This window comes from Vespa velutina, chromosome 6 (genome assembly GCF_912470025.1).
Source record: "Vespa velutina chromosome 6, iVesVel2.1, whole genome shotgun sequence".
NCBI classification, from domain to species: Eukaryota; Metazoa; Arthropoda; class Insecta; order Hymenoptera; family Vespidae; genus Vespa; species Vespa velutina.
In genome coordinates this window covers 7626888-7639387 of record NC_062193.1, presented here as the reverse complement: position 1 = coordinate 7639387, position 12500 = coordinate 7626888, and the positions used below count along the sequence as shown (strand labels likewise).

Below are 12500 nucleotides of genomic sequence, written 5' to 3'. Positions count from 1 at the left end.
ATAACATTTATGGAAACTAATCTCTAAACTTTTTATTAATAATACTCCTAACTTATCGTTGATCAATGAACGCGTGTAAAACTTGATCGATTGATTCGGTCATGGATTGTTTATATTATTCTATTACATATACGTAGGTATTTTTGTACGACATACGTACATACATCCGTACGTCGTGTTTACGTTTCACAAAGATTACAAGTTTTTCCTTTGTTTCGTTTATCTACTATCATACGTATATAACTTGTCCGACTATATCTTCGTAAATATAAAATATTTTTCATATATTATACATTATTTATTTATATTTTATATATATTATATATCTTATAATATAAATAGTAGTAGAACGTATATAAGTACGTAAAGGTGTAATATCACAAAAAAAAAAAACAAAAGAAAAAAAAAAAGAAAGAAAAAAACAATTATGATCTACAAGCGGATCGTTCTAACAAGAATTTTTCGAATTTTAAATCGTCGTTCAGCTTTGATCCACTTTTTTAATCTTTCGACGTAAAATACCATCTTGCTTTTTGTCCTCTTCTGTTATACGTACACGTAAGTAATATTCAAGTCATCCATCTCAAAGACGAAGCAACGAGTAAGGAAAATTGAAGGTAGGCGAAACATTCAAAAAATTTCTATTATAATTTCATTTTCTACCTAGTCGCACCTTCTCTATGTCGCGTTGAAAATTCGTAACGCTTGTTTCGCTCCATCGTCGAGTACTACACGTTATTACGAATTATACTTGATGCGGATTGCTCGAAATGACGTTCTTCTTGCACGCACTTTAAATAATTACATCCTCGTATAAAAGCACGTAAAATGGTATGTGGTTATGGCGAACGGGACGCGAAAGCTTTGGAGTTGTGTCGACGTGTTAAAAAAAAAAAAAAAAAAAAAAAAAAAAAAGAGAGAGAAAAAAAAAGAAGAAAAAGAACAAGAAGAAGATGAAGAAAAGAACGGAAAAGAAAATGGTGGAAAATGATGAAAAACGTTAAAAACGTTATCTTAAAACATAAATTGTTCTACAGATTTATACGTAGCGAATAACGTATAAATGTATTAAATATAATATAAACGAAATAGATATTAAATCAAATCTATTAAATATTATCAATATATAAATATACGATTCCATTACCTTAGTGGCCTTTTAAACGACGACGTCCGAACAGATCAAGCTCTCAATGTCGTATGAAAGAAGGCATTGACATCGAAGAGACTAAGACCAGATAAAGGTCGATCTCAGCGACGTCTATCGACCAAATCTATTACTCTAACTATCATTTCTCAATTTTATATATTAATCGTTTTTATTTAAATGTTCTCAAAGACTTACAAGTTTTTTAGTTTCATAAAATTTTGCAAATTTTTTGTACTTACATATTTACGAACTGATCGATTATGAAACGAAGGCGAACATATACGTACACACACATATATATATGTATGTATATATGTATATATGTATATATATATATATACATATATATATAGGGAATACGTATATATAGGGAAAAATGAAAAATGCGTGAACGTGTCAAGTCGGCCTGTTTTATGCGAACAATAGCAAGTATATCTACATACCATACATAGGTATATAGTCCTGACCGATGATAAAGTATGAAACATCGATTAAACTCATTGGTATTCTGCCAAAAGTTTTCGATAAAAAAAAAAAAAAAAAAAAAAAAAAAAAAAAAAAAAAAGAAAAGAACAAAAAAAAAACAAAACGAAACAAAACAAAACAAAAAAAAAGGAAAAAAAAAAGAAGAAAGAAAAATAACGAAAAAATAAAGTCGAAAGATGTAAAAACTTAAAACGAACGAATAAAAGCTCGTACGAACGATAATAATGATTCAGATTGATCTATGAACACATAATTTTGCAATATTTCGTCGAATTTCATTAGTTTCTTAAAGCTTTGATATCCCACTTATCCCACGGACCATCTTAAAATTTCTCCCTTTAAAACATTGAAGAATCTACTGTCCCCTCCCTCCTCCACCCTCACGTTTTCTCATCCACTTTCTTTTATCTTTCGAAGATTTAAGATCGACTGCAAAAGGTGCTTTCACCTTTTATACATAAAATATAATAATCGTTCCTCCCCAATGGGCCACTTTTTCCACCTCTTTTCGTTTTTTTACCTATTCTTCTCTTTTGCATTGAAAGTGCGCTCGGTTTAAAGAATCAAAGTATGCACATGGAATATAATCCGAAAGTAAGCTTTGGAAAAAGGGGTGTAGAAGGAAAGAAGGAAAGAAAAAGAAAAAAAAAAAGAAAAAAAGAAAAGAAAAGAAAAGAAAAAAAAAAGGATGAAAAAAAAAAGGAACGACATTTTGATTCGATAAATTGCTAACTTCAATGTTTCCATAAAGTGACTAGGAAGAAGAGGTGGCAATGGTGGATAGAGAGGTAGGGAAAGGACGAGAATACGTTTAAGAGATGGTTACCATGACGACCGTTGGCGTTCGGCCAAGGAAAAAGGTCTGATAATCTGAAGGAACCAGGATCGGTAGGCTGACCTCGTTTCTAGCCATCCTCGAAACACCCTTAAGGGACCTTAACCGAATATTTTCATCGCAAACGAATTTAATACTTACTCGCGTACACCTTCGGACGCCCCTCCCCTTTTTTTTTGCAAACCTTCGATTTTCTATAAAGGATCGACACGATCGGACCTCGATCAATACGAAGATTTTAATGAACGATCGATCTGAACTATTTATTCCTTTATAAGAAAATAATTAGAGAATTCTTTTTTGTTTTTTTCCCCTTCGACAATGAAAAGATCATCGATCCTTACTCATTCATTCAGATTTTTTTCTTTTTTCTTTTTTTTTTATTTTTCTTTTTTTTCCTTGTCAGAAGAAGATTCTTCCTCGAAAATGGATAAAAAAAGACGATGATATTCTCTTTTTGAAATCGAATAAAAGAATATGTAATGTGCTCTTGAAGAAATATATTTCCCGAAAACGATTTCGCACGGAGATAAAAGGACGTAACGAGACGATCTGAGAAACCTTAGCTAGACTTTTTAGACTTTCCTTTCTCTATCGAGCTTCTTCTTTCAACCCTCACCGACCTAACCACCTTGACTCCTCCTTCCTCAACTTCGTCGATCTTCTTCCCTACGATTGCTCTTGGATACTGAAATAGCGGAAAAGAAAAATAGAACGAGAAGCTTACGATGAAAAATATCAACGGCGCATCATCGGCATTGTAATAATCTCTATAGTTTCTTCTTTAGATTTTATTCGAGTTTATTTACTTCACTTTTTGATAAATAAAAATGGAAGAAAGAGAGAGAGAGAGAGAGAGAGAGAGAAAGAGAGAGAAAGAGAGTACCTATGCATGTGAAGCATGATAGGGAAAAAGTTTCGCCGGTCCAAATTTATGTTTACGATGATCTTAATGAGCATGTAATTTCCTCGTTCCCTTTTTCTACTTCTCTTTCTCACGGGCACTCTCTTCGAAAACGTCGTTATTTTACATAGAATTCGCTTAGGAGCACTCAAAGTCGCGCTAACGAGCAAACGAGTTTCGAACTTATACGAGGATCGATAAATAAAAGAGCGAAAAAATAAAGAAAAGAAAAAAAATATCACCCTCACACCGCTCTTACGAGAGAGAAAGAGAAAGAGAGAGAGAGAGAGAGAGAAAGAGAGAGAGAAAGAGAGAAGGAGAGAGAGAGAGATAGCTTTAGCTTTTAATTTCCAGTCACGTAATCTCTTCTCCGTCGCTGCTTTCCGTTCGAGGAAAAAAGAGAGTGCAAGAGAGTACAAAAGAGTGCAAGCTGTTTCTTCGGCACGCTTTTCACGCTTGAAAGCTCCAAAATCGCTCGATCGACAACATATGGTTTATATTCTTTCTCTTTTCTCTCTCTCTCTCTCTCTCTCGTTCTCTATCTTTCTCTCCTAATCTTAATAGATTCGCATAAAGCCCATATACCGGTGTCAGCACGACAACAAGTAACCGAAACCTTCCAAAGTTTCGTAATTGTTCGCCCAAAGTCAACTCGATCTACTGCCAAGCCGACAACTTTCGTAATTACCTACCGACCTGGATATAAGATATACGAGCCTGTAGGTTGATACTCTCTTTCTCTCTCTCTCTCTCTCTTTCAACTCACTCTCCATCTTGCAACTTCAAACCACAAGCTTCCGATCGGTTAAGAACGCGCCTCTGCGAATCCGTTTTCGCGTCATTGCATCTATCGGTTTTCCTTTCTCGCCGTATCATGTTGTGAGAACATCCTTGAAAGAATGAAACTGGATGTTTAAAGCTCTATCATTTGTATAACAGAAATATATATATATATATATATATGTGTGTGTGTGTGTGTGTGTTTATAATCTATAATGTAAAACTAAAATTTTATTCCGAGAAAAAGGAAAAATATTTTAATCCTGCAATTTTTTATTCGAACGAATAAATAAAAGAAAAATGAGTGAGTCAATGTAAAATATTCGCCAATATCCGTGATAAGATATTATCTCGACATTAAAAATAACGTCGAGAATTAGAAAGAAAGAGGAAAAACCAAAACGAATATCTTGAATATTTTCAAGAATTCCAAGAGAATAAATATTGAAAATTGCTATATTCGCCAGTTCCTTCGACGAATTGTTACGAAATTGTTCTAGTATGAGAGCACTACTACGAGATGACTGATCCCAAGTGTTCTTCTTTCCGGCGGGCCAAGACATATCGAGAGTAAAGTACTCGGGAAGTTTTCAAATGCAATTTCGAGGCTCTAACGTTAAGAGATCGCGAAAGGGACGAAGAATTTTCAAAGTTATATTCGATCAAAATTGTACAAATATAATATAAAAAAAGAATATAATAAATAAATAAATGAATAAAAAAGAAATTGAAGATTAACAAACGAAAAGAAAAAATGTGAAACGAGAATACGTGGAAGGAACGTCGAAGTTGCAAGTAAACGAATCGAATCGAATCGAATTCAGTCAATGCAATACATATTTCTCTCTCTCTCTCTCTCTCCCTCTCTCTCTCTCTCTCTCTCTCTCTCTCTCTCTCTCTCTCTCTTGAACGAACGAACGAAGTTGGACCGTTACCAGGATCGTGCGCGTGCAACAGAAAGAGACCGAGAGTGCGTGATTTGTCGTCGGAGATATAGCAGTGATTTACGATATCCGCGCGAAAGTGCCGCCATTCTGGCCACGAGTACCGCGACGTTATTTCCGCTTACACGCTACTAGTACCAGCTTCGTTTTGCGAGCGATACTGAGATTTTCCTCCGAGGAAAAAATCTCTACCATCTACATGATTCTCTTCTTTTTTTTATCTGATAACGAATAATAAAATGAGCTTGCATATCGTCTTATCCAACAAACTTCCTTTAATATATATTTTGTAAGTATAAATATCACGTAATGAATTTTACGTTAAAGCGGATTATGAGAGAGAGAGAGAGAGAGAGAGAGAGAGAGAGAGTGAGAGATAGAAAGAGAGAGAGAAACATGCAAAAATAATAAAATTATTCTTAACGCGCTAGTTCGTTCGAAAAAATAACATCTTGCATAACCAGTATATCTAATTTAATATGGAAATATATGTAGATCTTTTGTTCGAACAGATTTTATACGATCTTAAACGGGATAAGTTCGAAAATATTAATGAATTAATTCATCGAGATAAAAAGAAACACGTGAAAAATCTTCGTGAGATATAATGATTAATTACTAGTAATTTGATTTTGTGTAAAAAAAAAAAAGAAAAAAAAAAAAAAGAAAAAGAAAAAAAAAGAAAAGAAAAAGAACGAAAAAGACGCATCGCAAGATTATCATTGAGAGGAAAGTAAAGCGATAAGCTCGCCATCGTTGGTAGGCAACTCTTCGAACTTACGGAATGAGTACCGGAACTGCAAGCACGAGTTCCTGCCCGTAATAATTTCCTTTTCGCTCTGGCTCGGGCTCAGGTTCCACATCTCTCTCTCTCTCTCTCTCTCTATCTCTCTCTCTATCTCTATCTCTCTCTATCTCTCTCTCTATCTCTCTTACAACGCAAGTTTTTCTTCGATCTCCGGTTAGGAAGTCACCGAACCGAGTTGCCTCAAGTTTTACGTAAAATACAATTCAAGCAGGTGCGCTACCTTGTTGAGAACTCTTCGCGCTACTTTTTTTTCTCCCGATTTAACCGCTTCTCGTTATGCCGATAAACGGGTTCTAGCTCGAACATAGTACGATAATAATATCGGCACGGTCAACCGTGGAAGTACCCTTTCGAGGAAATAACTTTCGAGCTTTTAAGTTCGTTAATTAATATTTTAAAAGCCTCACTATTCCCTCTTTTCAAATTACACCGTTCCTATGGGTATGATCTCCGAGAGCGATAACTAAATATAATTTTTCATATTTCTTTGACTACATCTAAATATGTACGAATCGTTAATTTTACGCAAGTGAATCGCATTACATTACATTATTGTGAAAATATATCGTATAAGGTATATATATATACCTTTCTACTATACACACATACACATATATATATATATATATATATATGTATGTAAATTTTTTTTCCTTTATCCATTCTATCGCATTGAATTTCGATTCGATATTTATGATTTATGACGTTAAAGTCTAGGTAACGAAGCATACCACGATAAATCATTGGTATTTTACCAAAAGTATTTTTGATAAAGAATAAATGAATTAATGAATCAATATAAGTTTATATAAAGCAAATAGAACAAACTTTTATCATTAAGTATGAGACAGATTAAAGTTAAATCTTATGGACATATTAGGTATTGACCAAAATTCATTGATCTCATTTGATACCACGGATCTGGCGCGATAAACAACTTATGAACTTTCCAATTTATTTGGAAACCGATCTTATCGTTTTGTTTCATTACGCGCGCAAGCATAACGCGATTGCCGTTTTATCGGTAACGTGTATCGATTTGAACGAAAAAAAGGGGGGGAAAGAAATGAAAAACAAAAACAAAAAACAAAAAAAAAAAAAAAGAAAAAAAAGAAAAAATAAAAAAAAAAGAAGACATTATTCCGAACGAAATTTTCGAAAACTTTCTAAACGCGTTACGCTTTTGAAAAGAACGAAAGTTTCTAGTATCATCCATTCGTGAGCCGAGTCCACGATCGATACTTGACGATTTGCAGTTGGCGAGAGATCAAAGGAGTCTCTCGTTAATTAATTATATCCATGCGAAGTCAGAGAACTCATGGATCGCAGGATCAAGTACGTTTCATTGAGTATCAATTATTTCGTTTTCTATAAAGGATTATAACGTGCATAGATCGAACCATTTCAATTTTCTTCTTTACAATTTATTCTTCTTCTTTTTTTTTTTTTTTTTTTTTTTTTTTAATACTACAATATTCTTCTTTTATAACCGGCACTTCCATTATCTATTTTTCACGTACAGTTATTACACGAATTAATAATGTATAATAGAATACAAAGAAAATTCAACTATGGCGAAATATTAACATCTTGCATCGAGCAATTTTAACGGCACGTTGCTAAAGTCTCATGTTATCCTCTATGCTCGTCGACCGTTTAATTTTATGCCCGCGTTTGTAGAATACAAATCATTCGTAACAACGTGTCGTGGATAATATTTCACAAGCTGTTCGTCCGCAGATGCGAATGATACGTATGAACCTTGATGTGTACGTGTGTGTGTGTGTATGAGAGAGAGAGAGACAGAGAGAGAGAGAGAGAAAGAGGGGGAGGGAGGGAGGGGGTAAAAGGGACTTTGTTAAACGACACCAAGAGTCATAAATCGTTCTTGCAACGTTTTCGAAAATATCGAGGAATTGTGGAAATTCGTTGAAATCCTTCCTATAAACGAATCCTAAAAAGGATATAAAAAATTTACAGTTGCAATTGTTCGTTTAAAATACCTGAATTTGACAGACGACTTCACCGTAAGGCCAGCATCCGTAAACCGCCGGTAAAAAGCCAAAGGGAGTCACCAAGAGACCGATGGCGAGGTCATTGCTCGCTAGACTCGTCAGCAGATATCTTGGCTGTAATGAAGTTTAAGAAAACCTGTTGATCACTCTCTGATTCACAATTGATAACTTCTATTTATACTTTTCGTTAACTTTGGGAAAACTTTCTCTAAGTTCTTGAAAGCTTCATAAATATTATACGCCTAGTAACAACATTCGATTTATAATATTACTTTTTTTCTTTTATTTATTTTTTTTTTTTTTTTTTTTTTTTTTTTTTTTTTTTTTTAAGGGAAAAAAACAACAAAGGATTAAACAAAAGACTTTGAATACCGTAATTTCTATAAAAATAACGTTGAGAGATACGAGGATCGAGCATATAAAAATTCAAATTTACACGCAATGGACATCCGTTCGATGATGCAGATAATTCTCCAAGTTGAATCCAATTAACGTAAAGTCGATCGTGAAATTCTTGTCCGATCGTACGGAACAAAACGGGGAAACTTGAAATTCGCGTGCATTCGGCCGAATCCCTGACTTCGCTCATGGAAAATGAATCTTCTATGTTCTACCATCAACCACGAAAATCTTTCTACAATTCGCAAAACGTTTTTGAATTCGACGGAATAATAATTCATCGATCGTAAAAAGGAAAGAACGGTATACAGATAATACCTCGGGCTTTGTGAATAAATCCTTTTTCCATTTCTCTTTCATCAAATGGAAATTTACAACGTATTTAATAAACGTATTGTCTATTTCTAACAAATAATTTTCCCTTATTGAAGATCTTCATAATGTTAAACGAACGATAAATAATATTTTAATAATTTTTTTATCGGTCCGATTAAAAAAAAATAAAAAAGAAAAATAAAAAAAAAGACCTTAAAACGAGGCAATTTAGAAAGCAGAAAATTGTTTTATACATATATACATATCTATTTGATAACTGTACATTCGTTATTTTTTTTTTTCTTTTTTTCACGTGTTCGTCAAAATTTTCACAAATTTTTAAAAGTTATCTAACCAATACAATCTAGCTACGTGAAGGGATCTCTTGAATCGTAATACTCGATTCGTTTCAAACTGTTTGTTTGTCAAGCCCTGGGCTGTTAGTGCCATACTAAAGCGTAATCGACAGTGAGACAAATTCAAAAATAAATTTGCGTTCGGCTCACGGTAGGATGGAAAAACAAAAGATTTACAGGTTTCGTACGAACGAGTGGATTTCGATCATAATCGTGATCATTGGCGGGTAACCGCATTTTCAAATATATCTATATCCATCGTTAAAAAGAAATTCGTACGAGAGACGGCGAAGAGCGAATAACCTATCGAACAAACAAACAAACAAACAAACAAACAAACAAACAAACAAACAAACAAACAAATAAACAAACAAATAAACAAACGAACCAACTTTCTCTCTTTGTTGTATTAATTTATCACATAAATTTTCCTTCGTCTATGTTCCATCAAGAAGCATTTAAAGTTACACACAATAATGGAACATTGAATAATTTTGTTTGAAAAAAAAAAAAAAATTCTAACAATATTCATTTTATCCGAAAAAAATATATGAGAAAAGTTGTGAAACAATCTAATACATATTGTAAAAGATTCCATCTCTTCGATCTATATTTATGCATCTAAATATCGATAAAATTTACAAGCTTTCTATCATTCAAATATTTATGACACAGATTTGTATTTCGAAATAACGTTGAAATCTATGAATATCAAGGGCGACGTATCTCGGTGTTCATACAGAATAAAAAAAAAAAAAAATCAGGATCGCTATCTCGATAAAGAACACGCGGTAATATCGGTGTTCTATCGAGCGAAAAATATCTTAATATTCATAATGTGTCGATATTTAGATACTATACGTTCTACTTCGTCAAACAAATTACGTACTATGGATTTCCCATTAATTTACCACCTATATATCAGTGATCGATACTTTTCCAATATAGGCACATATCATCGGTCTACGATGTTTTCATCCTAAGTCTATGAATAGACTGTGTAACTGAGCTAAATGAAAACTTTTATGTCTAAAATCTCGATATTGTTAAATGCTGTTCGTACTTATTCACGCGGAATCGAGCACAGAATTCTTCAAATTTCTACGATATTAATGACATTTGTGATTTTCCATCATCCCCAATCAGAGAATAAGATTTATTCGAGTTTAGAAGGAAAGAAAGAAAAAAAAAAAAAAAAAAAAAAGATAAAATGACAACGATCAAAGGGACACTCCGTGAGAACAAATACGCGGCAAAACGCGAGGGAAAGCGTCAATTTCTTTAATGGATTTATTCTCTCTTACTTAATCGTTTTTTTTTTTCGTTTAGATCGATATGAAAATTTTTGATTTACCACTGTACGATACGATTAAATTTAGCTTGAAGTTTCGATTACCAAATTTGATTTATGAAGCTCTCGATATAAATCCCTTTTACAACCTCAACATTATTTCAAATACATCCTTTATTGTATAATTTCCCGTTATCAACATTGTTTTGTCTAATAGAAAAATCGATGAAAATAACGTAATAAGATATACAAAACAATAGACTTTATTCGTTTCATTAAAAAATTCTGCTCTTTCGTAAAACCCCGATCGAAAAGCTATACTAGTAGGATAATTTACATTTTAATGTATTCCCAATTCGTGAACACCATATATATTCTATTGACGTAATGCGAATAGATTATAGAAACATCAATGAAACATATGAACTCTTATATTGAGATATATAAGATACGACCTCAAACGTATAAAAAAATACGATCCCAACTTATTCCTTTGCAACTTTATCTATTATCAATCCTTATTGCGCTTTAATCTTTTTCATAAATCCATACGTAATGATAATACCATTGAAACTTTCCTATTGATTGCATTTAATATATATGATATTTATAAAAAATAAATATGTAAAATTTCCACATCTGAATCAATATATAAATACATATATATATCATATCATATCATATCATATCATATCATATCATATCAATTTGAAAATAATGAGAGTCATTCTTACCTGTGCGTGAATGTATTTGCTATATCGCCTGCTATTGATGACGCAAATAACGAGTAGGTTAGCAAAAAGTATACCAAGGCTGAGTACCAAGATCAGAGTTGCTCGTAACAATTCCCCGAATCCTGGCCCGGTCCAGATCGCTTCGGAGTTGCCGGCTCGCCAGCAACTACTGTTGCTGAGTGCCGGCGCCAGCAGAATTGTTTGTTTGTGTTCCATCCTCCCACCACCACCACCACCACCACATTCGCCGACAGGTGCTCGCCTTTCCACGACGGCTTTCGACTGGTTGCTCTTCAAAAAAACGAAAATCTTTCTTCCTAGTTCTATGCGAGACACTTGTCCTTCTCCAACGTCTTCTATCCCTTTCATCAGGGTAGTCTCTGCTAACGTAAATCCATCAAATAAATTTCTTTTAATTTATATGAAGACATTAACAAAATGAACTTTCTTAAAGAATTATCCTTTATTAAAGAAATTATTCCCGATCAATATGTAAACGAAATAATCTAAGTCTTCTAACTTTTATATAAATAATATATTATAATTTATAAATATTCTTGAATATTTTAATTGTTTGATAAAGTAATTAAATTTAGGATCAAATATCGATTAATTAATGAAATTAGGTACGTCTAATTATACGTGATTGTATTGAATACGTTTTCTCAATAGATATCTATGAATATTTTTAATTGGTAATAATTATCTATTAATTGAATACAAATTCAAATGTACCAATTTCAAGTGGATAGTCCGGTTGAGCCGGACCTTTGATAATCGTCAACGCTCCCGTGCATCGTCTTCTTCGATGACGCTCGCGAGTATCTTCGACGATGGAGGAATTCGGGAGCGTCGATCGTAACTCACGAGGCACCAATTCGATTCGACCGAATTGCACTCCATTTTTGCGCGCTCTCATGCACTTCCCGTTGCCCTTGCATCCTGCTCCGATAGTACAATGAATTCTAAAGAAAAAGAAACATTCTCTTTAATTCTAATCCTAAATTAATTATAAGCATTTATGAGACTCTTTGAGAAATTTCACGTATATTAAACAATGAAACTTATGCTTGTAAAAACTTATCTAACTTCACTCATAAATTTAAATAAAATATAACAAAAATTTCTTAAAATTATAAATTAAATTATTAAAATATTAATTTAAATAATTAATATTGTCGTTGTTTTATACATTTAAAATGGCGATGAGAATGAAAAATAACGTTGACAAATAAGTGCATAATTTAAAGATCAAAAATTTTTTGTTAAATGGGAGATACTGAAATATACTGTTTACAGTTAGAACTTGGCTCCGTGCGATTATCATCCTTTTGTAAAAATGAAAGAGCTTTTAGGACGTGACGCTTCGCAGAAAACTATGATTTAAAGGATGGCATGGAACCATCTTTATGCCATGTTAAATCGTGGATGGTGAGCTCATAGCGGAAATATATGACAAAGATATATAAAAACTCATCTCACG

General features: G+C 33.1%; 1 protein-coding gene across 21 annotated transcripts in view; it reads right to left on the bottom strand.

Annotated features, from left to right (window-relative positions):
- Positions 1 to 12500, bottom strand: part of LOC124950128 (trace amine-associated receptor 9) — a 74153-nt gene that overhangs the window by 26982 nt on the left and 34671 nt on the right. For 19 of the 21 annotated variants that reach the window (XM_047496404.1, XM_047496401.1, XM_047496416.1 and 16 more), the window contains 3 exons: positions 11753 to 11982; positions 11018 to 11400; positions 7911 to 8036 (listed from right to left, as the gene is read on the bottom strand). In XM_047496404.1, coding sequence (XP_047352360.1) covers positions 7911 to 8036; positions 11018 to 11400; positions 11753 to 11936 — 693 coding nt within the window. In that variant the 5' untranslated portion in view covers positions 11937 to 11982. Of the gene's footprint in view, positions 1 to 7910; positions 8037 to 11017; positions 11401 to 11752; positions 11983 to 12500 lie in introns of those variants that run through there. The other 2 variants (XM_047496418.1, XM_047496423.1) reach the window with 2 other exon arrangements.